The sequence below is a fragment of the Oculina patagonica genome, chromosome 3 (genome assembly GCF_052425735.1).
Source record: "Oculina patagonica isolate OP01 chromosome 3, crgOcupat, whole genome shotgun sequence".
In the NCBI taxonomy this organism is placed as follows: Eukaryota; Metazoa; Cnidaria; class Anthozoa; order Scleractinia; family Oculinidae; genus Oculina; species Oculina patagonica.
Genome location: NC_135760.1, coordinates 15550755 through 15570405, shown reverse-complemented (window position 1 = coordinate 15570405; position 19651 = coordinate 15550755). Strand labels below are relative to the sequence as shown.

Sequence of the window (19651 nt, the reverse complement as noted above, 5' to 3'; positions counted from 1 at the left end):
GGGAATATACCACGTGAACAGCGTTCGTGACCTAATTTCTATTTATGTACATTTCCGCATGAAATTCAATCCTTCTAGAGTTTCGTGACTAAACATGTCAAAGATATCTCGAGCCTTCCAAGGTTTTTTTAGTTTTTTGTTTGCATGGGTGCAGGTTGTTCATTTTTTCGGCCAGTTCCTGGGAGGTATTCATACGATTTTCCAGGGCACGAAAGTCGTTCTCACGAGACTCACGAGGTTAAATCGGCCGATGATCATGCCTTCGATGAGAAGCAGGCCACGGGGCCCGAACCCGGGAACTCTCTTTCTGCGGGTACTAGGGAAGTTGTTTCACAATCGCAGTGCGAGGTAAATGTCTCAGACAGCAGTTCACATATGCGAGATCTTGATATAGAAAACTCAAAGATTGTTAACGATTCAAAAACTATGAACCAAACTTCAACCGTTGAGGGTGCGCCTTTACATCCAGCTGCGAGTAACGAAGAACGAAACTTATTTGTTGACGATTTTAAACCTGGTCATGCAAGCCGCAAGGACAACTCAGCTGAGAAACAAACTACAGGACATGCAAAGACATCAGGCGACGACGAACTATTTAATGTGTTAGCACAAGCTTCAGATCTAGATAAAGAAATCCGAAAAGTTGTTGACGAGTGTTGGCAAGACATCGAAAACACTTGCAGAAATCAGAAGGATACAACTTCTTTCCCCTCACCAGAATTAAAGACCAAAGGTTGGAGAGTCGTCAGACTGTTTGTGTCATCGACTTTTGCTGACTATCATGCCGAGAGAGAAGTTTTAGTGAAAAAAGTATGTCTGAACTTCTATTGTTGTTTAATATGCATGAATGAGTTTGGCTCACAGAGAATATTTACGATTTGCTGAGTTATCAATGTTTTACCGGTATTTAAAAGGCCCCGTTTGTAATAATTGGGTTCCAAAAATTCCAACTTTAGTACATTGATTTATTCAGAGCAATATTCTGTAAGAAAGGTGTCAGAATCTTTTGTTAGAGTTCTCTGTTTCCATGGAAACCTAAATTAGTAACCAAAATTGATGAATAAAAACGCCCAAGGGAGGAGTGGGTGGAAAACTCTCAGAAAGTTTAGATGAAAATTACTACACTGCTCTTAGAGCTATGACTTTATAAACTCTTTTGGATCCAATTTTTGACTGTCAGCTATTATTCACATGACAGTCAATCCAGAGGGGGGAATCATTGCAAACAGTTCTCAGCCATTCAGCTTTTTGTTCTACAGGTTGTCCCTGAATTGCGTGAATGGTGTGAAGAGAAGTCAATCCATCTGATTGAGTGTGACCTTAGATGGGGTGTCCCTAAAGACGCAACAACTGAAGCAACTATCAGAACTTGTCTGGGTGAAATTGATCGATGTTCAGAGGAAACAGATGGGGAACCATTTTTCTTGAACATGCTTGGAGAAAGGTGATGATTTGCTAATGTCAAATGCATTTTTGTCTGATAAGGTTTTTATTGGGATAACACTTAGAGACCCAAAGACAAATAAAATTTCTTCTGATAATTGTAAGCCCCTGAGGATACATATTTTTTAATTTTATGATACATTGAAAAATAAACAGGTATTTTTTATAAACTTGCAGGTATGGGTGGATTCCAAGTTCTTCTGAAATATCACAAGAGATTCAAGAAGAGTACAAATGGATCTTTCCTACTTCAATAACACACATGGAGATCATCCATGCAGCATACAGAATGCAAAGTCAAAATGCTGCATTCCTGGTTAGAGATGCTGAGTTTTTAAAAGATCTGCCTCCAGAGATGAGAAGAGATTTTGTAGATGTTCATCCCCTAAACAAAGCACAGTTAAAGGTAATTTAAGAAAATTTATGTATACACGTAACCTTGAAAAATAGATAAAATTTTGATAATTTGGGTACCTAGTATAATTAATTTAATGCTGGGGGTAACCCTGAGATGGACTAGCATCCCATCCAGGGAAAAAATTAGTAAAAAATTCTCCTAGTTGCTTCTTGCTACAGAAATTGGAATATTATGTACCAGCCATAAAACAGGGCCACTGGGCTCAAATGTGGAATTTCTATAAAAAATTTAAGGCACCCAATGACAGCATTCCACCTAACAATATGACCCTCCTTCAGTAGTTTTGTCCAACATGCATTCTGTTTGTCCTACCCACCCCTCCCCTAATTCCTGAAAAATATTTTTTTTATTTTTTTTTTATTTTTTTTTATTTTATTTTTATTTTATTTTTATTTTTACTTTTTTATTCCTGAAAAATATACTGCCTGAACAGCAGAACATTTTTTGGGGACCACCCCCCCCCTCCCATCTTGGAGCAAGAGAGGGCCCACCTTCAATCCCCCCCCAACCCCTTGCCTTTTTTGAGTGAGGTTAACTCTGCCTTGTTGCCCATCAGGCTGGAGCTTGTCCCTTGGTGTCTTGCCCAAGAACACAATGCAGTGACCTGCCGACCAGGGCTCAAACCCCTTACTGCTCGATCCAGGGACCAGTATGCTAACCATTAGGCTGTCATGTCTGAATCTTTCACTCAAAACAACATGATCACGTTTTACATCATGGTTTGTAATTTGCTTGCACTGTAGAAACTTAGGAAGAGACTCAGAGCACCAGCTTTCGGCACAAGCATTCTTGAGATCATTTGGGTAACCAGATTAGCCTGTTCAAGGTGCCGGTTAGTTGGGGAGCAGAGCAAAAATCGGCGAGCAAAAAAATTAGGGGAGGGGTGTGGAGGACTTAGTCTTAGTCCCTCGCCATTTTTTCCACACACCGGTCTTTGCGCTAATCCCATTTTGGCGCTTCTCCCCAGCTAACTGGATGTCTGGAATAGGCTAGTTACCAGCATGAGATATGATTGGTCAACAACGTATCAACTAAAGCTGCCTTTTAATTAACAGAGAAAATAAATAAGGCTTTAATGGCACACCCACACCCAAACTTCTGTTTAGGCTCCCAAGCATCCCCCACCATTGTCAACCTCTGTAATTCTTTTGAAATCTTATTACCGGTACTTCAAAATAGAAAGGCGGAAATTATAGCCCACTGTGTCAATGTAGCATCTATTTTCCATGTTTTTTAGGCATTAAAGGATAAACTGAGACAAAGATTCCCAGGACAAGTATTTGATTATTCATGCCAGTATGACGGGATTGATGAGTCATCAGGAAGGCCAAAGGTATTTATTTAGCATATTTACAGGACCTTACAGCTCTTGATTAACATCTAGTTTTTCCTTACTGTTTCATGCAGAAAAGGAAAAGATGTCTGTACAAATAATCCCCAGACCGGAGTTGAGGGGTCATTGTTTTCGCGTCTTTTGGGATCTTCATTTTGAGCTTTTAGGGTTTTCGTTTTCTTGTTTTTTCCAGTTTAAGGGTCTTCGTTTTCCAGTTTAGCTAGGGGTCTTAGGTTTAGTGTTTGGGGTCTTCGTTTTCCTTTTTGAGGTCATTGTTTTCGAGTTTGAGTTTCTTCATTTTTCGATTTTTGGGGTCTTCGGTCTCCGTTTATGGGGTCTTTGTTTTCAATACTTCTGTGAGCGTTAATCTTGTCTTCTTTTGAAAGATCTCATCTTCTAAAAAGCCTTTTTTACCAATAATATGCAACATGTTTTCAATAATTTCAGGTCAAACTCAAAGGGTTGGAGAATTTCAGTTCAGCTGTGCTTGAATTTTTCAAATCAGCCATTAGCAGATCAATTCCTGCAGTAAACCAGCAGCTATCTGCAGAAGAGATTGGTAGGTCTGATTACTCATCATCTGTTTTTAAGTGCCGATAGGGTAATAGGTTCCTATGAATATTACCCATCCTGGCTCTGTATTTTAACTGATTACCTCTGGAAGTATGCAATTTTTCTACCGGTGGGGGGGGGGGGGGGAATGCACTTTGGCCGGCATTTCTTTGTTAGGTTCTGGTCTGAAATAGGCATTTTTGGCATTTTTAGGTATTTTGTTCCAGGACGCGCACCAAACCCCACCAAATTTTCTGAGAGTACACCCCGGGGAGGGACACTTTGAGAGTATTTGTCTCATTGTTTTAGACAGAAACTAACGGCCACAGTAACTCCCTAAAGTTAAGATAAGAATCCAGAATAAAGCTTGGAAAGATGAGTCATGTTTAATTTTCCTTCTTTTGTATTTTCTTGGTGCAGAGCTCTCAATGCATAACCAGTTTATTGAACTGCGAGGTCAACTTGTCCTGGGGCGGAGTAAAGAGATTTCCACTGTAATGGAGTATGTCCAGCATGGCACAATATCTGACGGGTCCGGTACAGAGGGCCTTACTCCACTTATAGTCCTGGGCTCCTCGGGTTCTGGAAAGTCCGCACTGATGGCGCATTGCACGCTGGAGATCAAAAAGCTTGGATGGCCATTATTCTTTCATTTTGTTGGGGCTGGTCCGGGATCATTAAATCCGGTTAAACTTGTAGAGAAACTTCTCCGATGGTTGAAGGGTTTTAGCACGCCAGGTTTGTGAAAATTGTCACTAGATATATGTCTGGATTTATCTAAACCAGGTTAACGTAATTTTCACCTTTTTGAGCGTAAATCGCTGTAAACGCTTTCTCTCGCGAGAAAATATCTTCAAAGAAGATGATATAAAAACTAAAGGGAATGTTAGTCTTTTCTTTCTTCTCCTCTCTATTATCTACCTACCTTTCAGCCTTGTTTTTTTCTTAGCCATGTTTTTAGTCATATCGCACTCAAAAGTATATGGTCAAAAATACTGAGGTCACTTTTCCCTGACCTGGTTTTTATAATCCAGTCACATATATTTAAAAAAACATTTTGATTTTTGAAAAGAAAAGTGATAGCCCACACATAGTACAAAATCCGCAATGTCGAAAGGCAAAAGAAAACACAACAACTTTAACCAGTAAAGCTTGATGTTTCTTTATCTTGGATCAGTCCCAGTGTGTGAGCTTGGTGGTGGTTGTCTCGTGAAACCGTTTGTTGCAAGAGGCCCATTATAAACTGAATTCGATTCGATAAAGAACAACTCAAGCGAACTCGTGAGTCCTTAACCATCCAAATTGTTCCTCAGTTAATTTATAAGGCTCGCTACAATTGAGTTTTTATTTTCTACAGGTTTTGAAGAGCAGGGGGGGGGGGTTAGTTTCCTATTTTAAGCATGAAAGCAAACAGTAATAATTAGCTATAATTTGATTTTGTACTAAGAACAGTACTGACAAATGACAGGAACCCAATAGCAAGTGAAGATAACTAATGGGAGGCGTGGTTGCCGTTTAGAATTAAGTGAGAAGCCTGTTAAAATTTGTTGCATAATCGTGTTGCTCTCTCATTTAGTAAATTTATAAAAGGTATCATTTGATCTTAAAGGAGCTACATCACGGACAATGCATCTTAAAAAAAAGGAAACTGTTTTCAAGTTTGTCGTTCGTAATCAGTCTTTATCTTCGTCCGTCAAAACCATCCTTGGTAATTTTTGCGTGTTTGTTACTCCTTTGTTGTTTTTCTGTTAAAAAACTATTATTTTGAGGTTTCCTTCAATTTAAAAGTAACCAGAAAAATGACTAAAAATAACGTGACGTTGCTCCTTTAAAATTATATTAATTGTAGTTTCTAACCTTTCTGTCATAACGATACAACCTGAAGATCCTCCCAATCTTGAAGACATGAGCAAGGATCAACTTAAACAGGAGATCAAGAAAGAACTGGAAGAAATTGGCAAAAGAGATGAGGTGTTTGTGATAATCATTGATGCAGTTAATCAGGTAAAGATGGCACTTCCTTTACTTACACATCAAGTTTACCACTCGTAGAGTTGTTCAACCATCACGCGTGTCTTGTTAACAGTGCACGTGCGCGGGCAACCCGGCTAAAAAGGCGCGTTATCATAGACAGAAAAGTTCCCATCTTTTTACAACGGCACGCTGAGTCCTCGATCACACTATATACCAGTTCATTTTTTCGACTATTTTGCTTGTTTACAAGCAGAAGTAGGAGATTAGGAGTGATGTGGGCAAAATTTGGAACATTCTTGTCTACTCTCAAGGGACTTTTTTAATTTCTCAAGGGACTGTTTTAATTTCTCAAGGGAGTTCTTTCCGCTTAGTGGGCGATGAAAGGGTCTCTTATTATTATTGCGTCAACACTTCCGATCTCGTGTTAAAGACGTGACTTGTCACATATTCCGCTGTAGGTGATGAAAGGGTCTCTCATTAGTATTGCGTCAACAATTGCGATCTCGTGTTAAAAACGTGACTTGTCACATGTATAAACGTTATATAACAGTTATTTTTATGCGTGAGTATCTCAAATGAGATATGACACAACTAATCGAGAATGTGAGTGGTTCAGTGTTTCACAGTCTAAAGCGTTGTACTAGTACAAGCGTCTCACTCACTGAAGCCGGGCGCTAATATTTAACCTAAAATGATTAAGAACGGAAATTATCTTTTCTTTTACAACAAACTATTCGTCGAATACACTCCCTTTGTTCGTCTTTAAATGTTTTGTGAACAAAACTCTTGAGAGATTTTCTAAAACCTAGAAGAACTCGCTTTCTACTTCATTCCGCTCAACCTGCGCTCAACACCCGCCATGATAACAATTGTTTTTGTCTACGTGCGATATTTTTGGACCGGAAATTAGACTTGAACTCCATTAGCCGCTGTGGGTGATGAAAGGGTATCTCATTAAAAACGTGACTTGTCACATGTATAAACGTTATATAACAATTATTTTTATGCGTGAGTATCTCAAATCCGATATGACACAACTAAGGATTTGTTTTCGCGACAATCGATTGCGTTAGTCACGCTTAACACGAGTGAATAATCATTTATTCGCGTTCTCAATTCAAGGGATTTCTTTTCGGTGTGGGTGAACAATGCGTCAGTCAACACTTGAAGGCAACGTATAAGTCGCGCTAATATTTAACCTAAAGGATTTGTTTTCGCGACAATCGATTGCGTTAGTCACGCTAAACACGAGTAAATAATCATTCGCGTTCTCAATTCAAGGGATTTCTTTTCGGTGTGGGCGAACAAAGCGTCAGCCAACACTTGAAGGCAATGTATAAGTCTTTCACAGACTAAAGCGACGCTAATATGTAACCAAGAACGTAAGAACGCAAGTTTGGACTGGTACAAGCGTCTAACACACCAAAGGAGCGCTAATATTTAACCTAAAACGATTAAGAATGCAAATTTGTACTTTTACAAGTCTTTCACATTCGCGACAATCGATTGCGTTAGTCTCGCTAAACACGAGTAAATAATCATTTATTCGCGTTCTTCTTACACCGAGGATGAGGCAACATGCTTGTCCCAACTTTCAAGAAACCCTTTTCAGCGATAATATTTATTTATTTTAAAATTCCGCCGTAGCACGGAAAAATGAATGTTTCGCACATTTTATCGGGCAAAAGACGAGAAAAATACGCATAAGACTCACATTACGAGCTGATCGGATGGTTTTTAAAATTTGATTTCTGCAAAGGCCCCGGGGGGGGTACTCCCTATAATGGCCTATACGGGGAGGCTCCGCCCGAAAGGGGTACCTTTTTCAGGCCTCAGGTATATGAAAGGGTAGGGATTTCACGAGTTTAAGTATATGAAAGGGTATGGAAATCTGTCATTTGCCTATTTAAAAGGGCCTTTAATTAAAATATTTCGAGCAGACGCAATTTATGTCTGTATTATTTTAATTTATTAAGAGCTACATAAAAATGACAAGAAAACGTCCTATTTTAAGTCCACGCCATGTATCTCAAGTATATGAAAGGGGTACCTTTTTTCAGTTAAAGGTATACGAAAGGGGTACACTTTCTGTCAAAAATGGTATATAAAAGGGTAAGGGGTTAGAACTTGGGGCGGAGCCTCCCCGTATAAAAATTTTTTGAGTCCCCCCCCCGGGGCAAAGGCTGATTTTGTGTAAGGCTCAGGTCAATCATTTAAAGGTCGTAGTTTTCGTCACTGGCACGATCGTCTGGCGTCTTTGGTGGTGTGATGTAATACTCTTCGACACCACTGGTGATAGATCACGCTCTTACCGAATCCCATCGGAAGCACCGCCAAATCATCTTTTCTTTCACAAACTATTCGTCGAATACACTCCCTTTGTTCGTCTTTAAATGTTTTGTGAACAAAACTCTTGAGAGATTTTCTAAAACCTAGAAGAACTCGCTTTCTACTTCATTCCACTCAACCTGCGCTCAACACCCGCCATGATAACAATTGTTTTTGTCTACGTGCGATATTTTTGGACCGGAAATTAGACTTGAACTCCATTAGCCGCTGTGGGTGATGAAAGGGTATCTCATTAGTATTGCGTCAACACTTGCTATCTCGTGTTAAAAACGTGACTTGTCACATGTATAAACGTTATATAACAATTATTTTTATGCCTGAGTATCTCAAATCAGATATTTTCGCGACAATCGATTGCGTTAGTCACGCTTAACACGAGTGAATAATCATTTATTCGCGTTCTCAATTCAAGGGATTTCTTTTCGGTGTGGGTGAACAATGCGTCAGTCAACACTTGAAGGCAACGTATAAGTCGCGCTAATATTTAACCTAAAGGATTTGTTTTCGCGACAATCGATTGCGTTAGTCACGCTAAACACGAGTAAATAATCATTCGCGTTCTCAATTCAAGGGAGTTCTTTTCGGTGTGGGTGAACAAAGCGTCAGCCAACACTTGAAGGCAATGTATAAGTCTTTCACAGACTAAAGCGACGCTAATATGTAACCAAGAACGTAAGAACGCAAGTTTGGACTGGTACAAGCGTCTAACACACTAAAGGAGCGCTAATATTTAACCTAAAACGATTAAGAACGCAAATTTGTACTTTTACAAGTCTTTCACATTCGCGACAATCGATTGCGTTAGTCTCGCTAAACACGAGTAAATAATCATTTATTCGCGTTCTCAATTCTAGGGATTTCTTTTCGGTGTGGGCCGGGGGTGTGGGTATATATGAAGAATGTATTGAACCGCTGAACTGTTTGTTTGCTTTAGTAGGCCGGAATAAGCGTATACGCGACACGAGTACTACAGTATATTCAATGTGTTTTCGATTGGGTTTTCTTTGGCTCCTTAATTTGCGGTTGAGTTTTGTAAACAGCGCGTTGTTGACTTCTAGGTTTCAGTTTTAATTTAGAATGTGATGTGGAAGTGTAAAGTATTCAGGTAAGCTAAGTTATTTTCAAGACTTCCACTCCTAAACAACATGAAAAGCGTCTTTCACCCTTTAGCAAAACACTACTCCATACCACAATTGACAGCCAACAGATAGACCATAGCAAAATAGTCGTAGTCTCATAGAGACCTTTGATTGTTTTAAACGCACAGTTTTGCCTATCGTCCTCGCCAAAACGATGAAAACACCCAATCGCATTCATCAAAAACGTGCACGTTTTGAAACGCTCTCCAAAGAGAACAGGCTTAGTCAGCCCCTGTCAGCTCCGAGGGTAAATAAATTTTATTGATTGATTGAAATTACGTCAGCGCTCTCCATGACGTAATTCAATACAACTGCGAATCGTGTCAATAATATTTTGTCCTTTGTCGCTGTTTTATCAATACTTTATGCCCGCTGCCGAAAATTGAAAACAACTGTCGAAAGAATGTTGTTTGTCGCGCCTTCAATTTGGGTCCCAGCCCAGCCGAAGTCTGGGGTTGGGGAAGAGGGCAAGAAGATGAGTGACATTCCAGCCCATTAGAAACTCGAGTTAAAGGAGAAGTTCACTCCAGAATGGCCATTTATTTTGTTTACGCCAATAAAAAGTTTACACAAAGATATGTTATTCACCAAAATTTCAGCCTCCAACGTGCGCTATAACCCTACGAAATCTTTCCCAAAACTCGTCAACTGAACGCCGCCATCTTGGAGCTGGTAATGTATGCGTGACGTCAAAGAGCTCAGCCTGAAGTTTGGCGGGAAAATTTTAATAGTCGAAACTCCTTGTTTTTTTGTATTTCTTGGAGCTCTGTTTGAGCAAAATGGAGCTGCACAAAAAGGCATTTTGACAGACAAAACCTGACAAAAGCCACTACGAAGAAACAAGGAGTTTCGAGTATTTAAATTTTCCCGCCAAACTTCAGGCTGAGCTCTTTGACGTCACGCATACATTACCAGCCCCAAGATGGCGGCGTTCAGTTGTCGAGTTTTGGGAAAGATTTCTTAGGGTTATAGCACACATTGGAGGCTGAAATTTTAGTGAATAACATATCTTTGTATAAACTTTTTATTGGCGTAAAGAAAATAAATGGCCATTCTGGAGTGAACTTCTCCTTTAACGTCTTCAAAGTTTTTACTCTTCCTCACTGTTTTATTTTTACATAGCTAGCTGATGTAGAAGCAACAGACCACATAGACTGGCTTCCAAGCATTTTCCCGCGCAATGTGCGTTGTGTGATCAGTGCTGTGACTGACAGTCGCTCTGCTCGGATCCTGTTCGGCGAACAACGCACGCCCCATCCAGTACCACTTCATATAGGAGACCTTGATGAGTCCGCACGACAAGAGATAGTGAAACGCACATTAGGAAAGTACAACAAGGTATCTTCTTGAAACGTCGTATCTCTCTGTTTCAATTCTGAATTAAGCGCGCCACTCAGCAGAAGGTTTAAAGAATTTTGTTTTGCCTATAAGCCAATCAAAATGAAAAAAAGTAACTTCCGGTTACTGAATTGCACACAAAGATTAGACTCCAAGTGGTTCACAGCAATGTTTTAAGTTGTCCTATAAAGAACAAATAACTGCAAAGATTTTATTTCCGAGAATAATCAAATAAAACTCAAAATGAAGTGAAAATAAAATCGGATGCAAAGCTTCGAAAAAAGAATAAATCCGGTTAAAATCTGGTCTTCGGTCGAGAAATTAAAAAAAGGTCGTTTTTGTTTAGACAAGTAGTTATTCGTTGTGGCAAATGAGAAAGCACGACAAACGATTTTCGTAGTCATTTTGAGGAGAGAAGTTCATTTACGAAAAGTGCTCAAAACGGGAAAAAGATTCATGAACTGGGAGAGTGTCACGTAAAACCTAAAGCCTGGTTTTCACTAGCGACGCAAGCATAAGCGCAATCACGCAAAAAGCTGAAAAAGGACAAATTTTGATCCTTGTTCTTGTGCTTGCTGCGAGCACAAGCACAAGCATAAAACTGCAATGCGCTTGTGCTTTTGCTTGAGTCGAAGCCGTTTTCACGGTGAAATGAGAGCTGTTATTCTTGCCCTTGTGCTTTCGTCGCTAGTGAAAACCAGGCTTAACATTTCGCAGACTAATATCTCACTTATGAGAGTTTTCCTTTCTATACTGTAAATAGTTACAGTGCGACTACTATTACCGGGGTCAGTCAAACAAAATTGATTAATCAGATTACGGGACACAACAATGAATTTCAAGTAAAGTTGTGTCTTGAATATTGCTTTCTTTCCCACTTGCGATTGATTCAATCGTCTTTAGTTGGATTTTTTTGTTTTCGTCCTGTGACCTGCTTGGTTACATTTTGTTTTAGTGACCCCGGTAATAGTAGTCGCACTGTAACTACCGTAATGATTCGATTTAGCGCCCTCCTTCCAATAAGCGCCCCCTTCCGAATAAACGCCCCCCTTCAAATGTGTTTTTGTAAATAAGCGCCCCTATTCCAATAAGCGCCCCCATTCTAATTAGCGCCCCCGTTCTTTTAAGCACCCCTATTCTAATAAGTGCCCCTATTGTGGATAACTGCCCATACTGAAGTCATTGACGTCAACTAGATAAACTCCTGACCGTTCGCCGTACAGTTCATGTATATATTTACTGCTAAAATGAACAATTATTTTAAAAGGAACTGAACTATAAACAATTTCTAACTGTTACAGTTTCTGTTATTGTTAGATACATTTGGTTGTTTCTCAAGAAATTAAATAAGCGCCCTGTCCCGAATAAGCGCCCTCCCTTGAGGTGCCAAAAGTAAATAAGCGCCCCGGGCGCTAAATCGAATCATTCTTGTTTCCAGAAACTCGATGCAGAGCAGATGGAGTTATTGATTGGCTCACCAGGAGCAACCAATCCTCTGTGGTTATCACTATCATGTGAAGAGCTGCGTGTATTTGGTGTTTTTGAAACAATCACTCGCCACATCAAGAGTTTACCAGCCACGTTAAAAGAACTTCTGCAGTTTATAATAGACAGACTCGCCAACGAGGACGAGGATAATAACGTTCACAAGGTAATTTTTTGCCTCATTTGAACGGCCATCTCTATTACAAACGAAGGTAAAACTGTCAGTTTTGATAATTCTTCGTTAACGCATGCGAGGAGTTTCCGATTTTTCTTGTCTAATAAAGAAAGTTTTCACGTGAATTCTACGTCATTGGGAACGTCATGTTGCTTAGCAACGTCCCTGCAAAGCGCGGGCTCAGTCTCTCCTCGGATAGGTCGAGAAACCTGCAAAACATAGGCCATTTCCGAGTTACCCTTTGCCTCTGTTTCAAAACGAGTCTACGTGCGAAACCTTGAGAAACCATTCCAATGAAAATGAGTTTGATTTGCATGAAAATGGAACTGTAGGTGAAACTCATTTTCATGTAGGCTCGTTTTGAAACAGAGGCAAAGGGTAACTCGGAAAAGGGCCTATTGAATCTGACGTTGACTGCCGAATAGAGATTTTATCACACAGATTCACACAGACTCACCAACGATTTTAATTCTCTTAGTCAGATTATACGAAACTCTGACAATGTAAATATTCTTAAGCGGCAGGTTTTTAATTTTTTAATTTAAGTGTTTATAAAATTCTTATTTTTAGTCCACTTAACTTTTTTTAATGTAGTTAATTTTAGTTTTGAGTTTTAATCTTCGAGGTCCTTTTTGAAACCACCTATGTGTGGTCTCCTCTTTTTTTTTTTTTTTTTTTTAATCAAGACCTATTTTTTCTTGTAGTTCTTAGGGCTGTTGGCTAGCAGCAGGGGTGGTTTAAGTGAAACTGAGCTTCAGTACCTCCTTAGTGATGATTTAACTGAGACCGTTCCGATGATGATCTGGGCTGAAGTAAGACGAACATTAAAGCCATTTCTTAGGAACATTGGTGGCAGAGGAGAACAAGAGCGACTCGATTTTTTCCATGCATCAATAGAAGAGGTATTAAAAGCAGTCTGTTTAATTTTTATTACTCTGAACTGATAGTTTCCCAGATGATCAGTTTTCCCAAACTTTCACGGCTGTTGTTAAAGCGATTTCAACTGAGTGTCGTAAAACCAAAACCAAAGTAATCATTCTGGCCAATCACAAAAGAGATAGACAATCCAGTGATCCAATCACAACAAATACATGTAACCGGCGTGAAGCGCGGGAAAACGTGCGCAAGCGAGTCACGATTGGTTTTGGTTTTACTTGTGATTGGCTAAGAAATTGGCGCGAGTTTTTTAAAGCCTGGTTTCCATATGATCGCAGACGATCGCACTGGATCGCAGACGATCTCAAAATCGCATAAAATTACTGAACCGTGTGGTCGCAACGATCGAAGAGCGAACTGTTTCCGTAAAAACATTGGAAGCGTGGCAATCCAAACTAACTCCCAAAGCGGATAACAATTCCTGTCCTCAACCTGGACGGGACAACATTCTTTTTAACAAATATTCTTAGTTATTAGCATTTTTATTTCTCACTTTACACTCTGAATTTTTTACCTTTTTACATTTTACCCGTCGAAGGCTGTAGTTCAAACAGCCGAAAGCTCGTATTTTTAAAGTTTTTAAGCCAGAGATCGTTTTCAAATTTTATAATACGTTTCCATATGATCGCAAACGATCGCAGACGATCGCAAAAGTGTTGAATGGTGTTGAATGATGGGATCGATTATCAATATTATGGGATAAATTTCGATCGCAATTGATCGCAATTGTGTTTCCATATGATCGCAACGATCGCAGACGATCGCAGGGAATAGAACTTGGTTCTATTTTCTGCGATCGTGTGCGATTGATCGAAGACGATCGCAAACGATCGCAGATGCGTGTTTCCATATGATCGCAGATCGCAGAACCTGCGATCGTCTGCGATCCATTGCGATCGTCCGCGATCATATGGAAACCAGGCTTAAATCAATGACTAAGCGTAGCAATGCAAAACCAAAGCGAACATGAATTACTTTCGACACTCAAGTGAAAATCGCTCTATGTGAAATATTCGCTACGGTCGCAAAATTGTTTGTTTCCATATTGTTGTGGTGAATATTCTTCAACCAATCACGGTGCGCGAAGTATCGTGTTTATGCCACAAAAATCGTTTAAAATCCTTCAAAAATGTAAAAATCCTTCGCTCCTTGACCAGTGTACGACACAAATGCCTTCCAGTTGATTTGTACTTCTATCCATTCTGACAGGTTGTTATGGAAACCATTCTCGTGGACTCTGAGGAAAAGAGAAAGTTTCATTTAAAACTGGCAAAGTTCTTTGTAGATCACTGCAAAGATGAAGATCGAGTGATCTTTATGGCGCCAGAACAACTCAAATTAGCTGGCGAAAAGAAAAGGCTTCTCGAGTTTCTGAGGGAGGACGAGCGCTCCATCAAAAAAAATGGCTTCTGGAAACTCAGTTACTACAAGGTAATGTCAACAATAAACACTGGAAGCGATTTTTATTATTACTTTCAACATGAATTTTGTGATGGCATTTGTTCCGGCTGCCACCATATTGTATTGCTTTTCGGCAACTTTTCTACTCTTTCTGTATAATTTTCTTTCTTTTGGCTTACCAGCTTTAGGGCCTGTTTACATGATTCCGGAATGACGTTCATTCTGGAACGAGTTCATTCCATCCCCATGATATATTTCTCTGTATCCGTTTACATGATACCGAGACGAATGTCAAGTCATTCCGGGATAAAATTTTTGTTCTGGAATGACATATTTTCTGGTATTATGTAAACACAAAAGAAATTTTGTTCCGAGTTGAAACCGTATACGGAGGCCACAGTTTGAACTCAGACCGAAAAAAAAAAACGTAATAGCATTTCCTGTTTAGCCAAAAGAAGCAGCCCTATAGACCTTTGCATAAATGGCGCCCAAATTTGAATAACAATACTATCTACATCCTTAGCCTCGTGTGGGTGTTTTTGACAAAGGATTTTTTACGTGAACGTGAGGCATAGGATGTATCTGTATTGTTATTCAAATGCAGACGCCATTTATGCAAAAGGTCTATGGTCAAATTGCTCGTTAAAATTGCAAATGTCGCCATAAGTGGGCACAATAACATGTTTACGCGAAACCTGCGCCATCCTTGTTATTTTATCTCGCGCGAAAGCCACGCACGTGAAAACGCCTTAGGTTAAGCCGGTCGACTCTGCCATGTGAATGTAGAACGAACTTTATTCAGGAACGACGGAATGAAAGTCTTACCGGAATCATGTACACGGGCCCCTGCTTTTACTAACACTTAACTGCTATTTATATTTTCAGGATCTGCGTTGTAACAGAATACTTCAAAAAGGAACACCGTTCGCCCACGATGTTCACATCTGCCAATTCTGCAGCATGAGGCGGGGAGATTTTGGAGATAGGTTTCAATCGAACAAAGATGCATGTTTTGTTTGCGGACGCTTCACACTGTCGAAAAACGACCAAAGCGCCGCCATGGTCTGCCATTTTCATAGGCCGCCTCTTGGAGGTCCTAACACAAAGATGTGCTTTTTATGCAGGAGGCCTGCCTTTCGGAACTCTGTTAAGTCCTACCTGTGTGCGTTTTGTCAAAATCTGGGGATTAAGAAATGTGCGATGCTCGAAGGGGATTGATCACATACGGAGGCAAGCGTGTCCGAGTGGTTTAGGGCGCTGGTGTTTTAATCCGGAGGGCCCAGGTTCAAATCCTCCACCCTGCCACTCACAGTACTGTAGCAGCTCTCGTGAGCTTGTAATTCTGCAAGTCCTAGAGCAGTTTTCAATTGAGTGTCGTAAAACCAAAACCAAAGTAATTACTCTGGCCAATCACAAAACGCACAGACAATCCAGTGAACCAATCAAAACTCGAAGCAAATACATGTAGCCGGCACGAAGCGCGGGAAAACGTGCGCGAGCGAGTCACGATTGGTTTTGGTTTTACTCCTGATTGGCTGAGTAAGTGGCGCGAGATTTTTAAGCCAATCACTAAGCGTAGTAATGCAAAACCAAAGCAAACGCAATTTACTTTCGACACTCAAGTGAAAACCGCTCTATAGTGAAGCAATTGCTATTGTTTTGGGGGCTAGGGGTATTGTTCCTCTTGTTTGTTCTGTTGTTTTCTCGAAGGGTAACGAGCCATTCATGTGAAACCTGGCAAGAGCTGCTACCCGAGCTGCCACTAGCTGGATTTGGTCCCGAGTTTAAATCCTCGGTCACGCTTTGTATACCGCCAACTGGTCTGCCTCCTGCTGAGTTGGGATTTTTTTTATCTATGTTATGTCCATTTAAAATATTTGTTTCCTCAGTTTCACTGGCATGCCTGTAAACTAGCTATAGTGCATGGCCACTATAAACAACAGTTTACAGTGTAAGAATTCCAATTTCTCAAACATCCCCATAACTCGAAGCAAATATTTTTTTTCCTTCCCTTAGCCGAACACTGCAATTTTTTACCCCCAATTTTTCAAATTCCCGATTTCTTATACCAATTTTCGTTTCCCTTGGAGGTTGGGACAAATTTGAATTCCACTGTGTTTTCTAGAGTAGCTTTCTCGTCGTTGTCGTAAACCGTAAACCAATTAATCGTAATGAGATTTTCCAAAGAGTCGAAAAGAAAAAAGGGAACAGATAGACGCAGAAAGACTTGCAAAGACAGTTTACATCTACGCCATCAAAAATCGTGTAGGATTTCGGGAGAGTGTCGATTTTGCGTATAGGCTACATTTTAGCTATCGGCTATAGTCTTCATAGTATAGATAGAGTGCATCATCCAGAAGTGTTCGTCTCGGATTTTCGATCGTGGCCAATCAAATTGGTGCATAGCTGATTGATATAATTAGTTGTTGGCAAACATTGGTCAGTTTTCTTTCAGTTTTCATTTGCTTTAATTTTTCAGTTCGTCTATCGTCCATGTGATTGAAGTACAAGTCATCATAAAATGACTTTAAATATCGTGAAATAGTTCCTTTAATGATAAACGACAGTGCATATTTAAAAACCGTGCCTATGCATATATGCATGTACTAGTATGGTAATATTTGTGTAGTGTACTACCATTGTAATGCAGCACGCAATGCAACAATATAATGGAAGTAAAGCTTTGTATGTAATGAGATGTATTGTAAAATAATGAAGGGAACTCGCTGTATATAATATTAGGTCTACCTGTCGTAAGTATCGTTTTCAAAGGCGGAAATGAACGCGATGCGAATAGCCCAGACAACTGGAATATCTGTGCAGTAGAATTTGATAGTAAAAGTTGCAAGCTTTGATACTCATTTGTTTTTGAAAAGAGTACCTATTCATCGCAAGTGTTGGGAATTCTGTATTTCAAAGGAATAGTTCTCTTTTACATTTCACGCGTTTTCAATAGTTTTCAATCAACCAAACAATCAATTAATCGATCGTTATTCGTACACATAGTGCCTAAGAGCTAGTGAGCTCGAAAAAAATCACTTTAATATTTAAATTAAACAGTACAATAAAGACGTTTGCAGAGTAAAGAGAGTACCAAAGAACTCTGTTCTTTTTGTTTTTGTTTTATTGGTTATTGTTGTACCAGTTGTCGAAGAAACTAAAGATACGAGGATCATCTTCGTTCCTTAAAGGTGGATTTCCACTGATGTTTAATTTTTTCTACGTGCGTTTACGTGCGTGAAAAAAATTGGAGACGATGTATGAACGACTTGCGTAAACGTGTACGCAAACTGTTCATACATTGTCTCTAAATTTTTGAACGCACGTAAAAAAATTACGCGTCACTGAAAATCCTCCTTTTAGAGGTTAACATTCGTGGTTTGGTAATACACATGAAAAATTCTAAGCACAGCCAATATAACTGGTTATTTTATTTACATGTAATAGCTTTTTATAATAAAGTTACAATTTAGAAAATTGACCGCGCGCGAGCTCATTTCACATTTTATCCATATGCATTGTCCAACCAGAATCTTCTATTTCTTTGCACTTCGTAGACGAAGGGACCCCTCCACGGGTCATCAATAGTACTAGATTCCTTATTATAAACTACTCTATCAAAACACAAACTCGGGGGAGGGATGACTGCTCTAGGTGTCGGGAACAGCATAGTGGGTTTTATAAGTCGCACGTCCTGCCGACTTGTCTGCATTTCAGCATCTGCCGCCATAACGAGAATGTCAGTGTTTCCTCCAAAAGAGCAAATCCGTGAAAGATTTTTACAGTTTCTTAGCAGATGAACAAAGGCGTTCGTGATAGTTTCGCATTCGCGGTCTCGGTAACCTGATAACTGTAAGGCTTCTAACTTGTGGCAGTAGGTAGCTAGGTTGTTAAGAATCGCATCCAATCCAAAACCATTTGGAGGGATTTCCACGGGATACGGGTCTATTATATGAAGGTCGTCATGCCCTGGGTAGTAAGAGATACCAAATCTCGTTAATTCTGTTAAACATCGTAAACAACGCTCTAAGCACGAGGCTTTTTTCAAGGTCACACCCACAAGCAGGCAGGAAATGTTCGGGCAATTCTGCGCGATTTTACAAATGAATTCTTCATTCCCTGCGGATGTCACAAAACCGTCATCGATGTTAAGAACTTCGAGGGATTTAAATCGCATCATTTCAGAAAGGATCCTGGGAGTGACCGCAGAGTGTTCGCTGCAGTTACTCAAGTTAATGTACTTAAAATCAGTTAGGCTTGAGAACACGATGTCGAGGCCACGCGAAGAGATGAAATAACATGAAGAAAAATCGATTTCTGCCAGGGACGAGTTTTTCCAACTGCATTCGCGCAAACAATCATCTGTGACCCTGGTGTACGCGAGAGAAAGTGTTTTTAACATTTTACAGTTGCGTAAAAGAACTGGCAAACTATATCCACGGATTTTGAAACATTTGTTTAGCAGGAGCGATTCCAAAACGGGACAGCTGTGAGCAATAATTTCTACGTCTTCGTCGGTAACTTCCACACATCGGGTCAGATCCAACAAGCGAAGTTTACTCATCTTTTGTAGAATTTTACCATTCCAACTGGATCCTATCGTTTCGTCTACTGCAAGAATCTCGAGGTTCGGAGTACAACGAAGCAAGCGCATCACAAAAGAAACATTCCCGCGCAACAGGCGCGCGTCTAGCGTTTTTAACTTTTTCAAAATGTGCAGACGAAATCTTCTTTTCTGACGCGTAAAGAAGCACTTTTGAAGAGTGAGCTCCTTCAGTTGTCTGCATATTCCAGTAAGAGTGACCATAAACTCTGGCGTCAGGCTACATTTGTGTAGATTAAGCTGAGCTAGTAGCGAGCACGATCTCTTGGTTATAATCTCTTTGATACTCTCCTCGCACTTGCTCTCCAGTTCAAGATTTCTCCACAGTGCTCCGTCATAGCTTATTCTCCGCCACCTCTTGCTAACCTGAGCAGCAATAGCGAGTTCCCAGCGAGGAAGAAAATTGAAAATGTGAAGAAGAACGCTGTCTGGAAGTTGCTGAAAGTTTAAATATCTGCTCATTGTAAATGACAGAGAGTAAGGAAGAAAGCCAAGGGCTTCATTA

At 40.0% G+C, this 19651-nt stretch overlaps 2 protein-coding genes across 2 annotated transcripts; one reads left to right on the top strand and one right to left on the bottom strand.

Moving 5' to 3' along the window:
* Window positions 1-64: 64 nt before the first annotated feature.
* On the top strand, window positions 65-17907 carry LOC144646919 (telomerase protein component 1-like). Its single transcript, XM_078506626.1, has 12 exons — window positions 65-810; window positions 1260-1444; window positions 1621-1849; window positions 3099-3194; window positions 3642-3753; window positions 4167-4484; window positions 5632-5750; window positions 10331-10546; window positions 11985-12197; window positions 12911-13108; window positions 14352-14573; window positions 15429-17907. The coding sequence occupies exons 1-12, from the start codon at window positions 145-147 to the stop codon at window positions 15759-15761; spliced, it is 2907 nt and encodes a 968-aa protein (XP_078362752.1). The 5' UTR covers window positions 65-144; the 3' UTR covers window positions 15762-17907.
* Window positions 17908-18048: 141 nt separating this feature from the next.
* LOC144647512 (S-phase kinase-associated protein 2-like) lies at window positions 18049-19608 on the bottom strand. The gene has a single exon (XM_078507310.1). It carries the CDS (start codon window positions 19606-19608, stop codon window positions 18049-18051), a length of 1560 nt encoding a protein of 519 aa, XP_078363436.1.
* Between the last annotated feature and the right edge of the window lie 43 nt (window positions 19609-19651).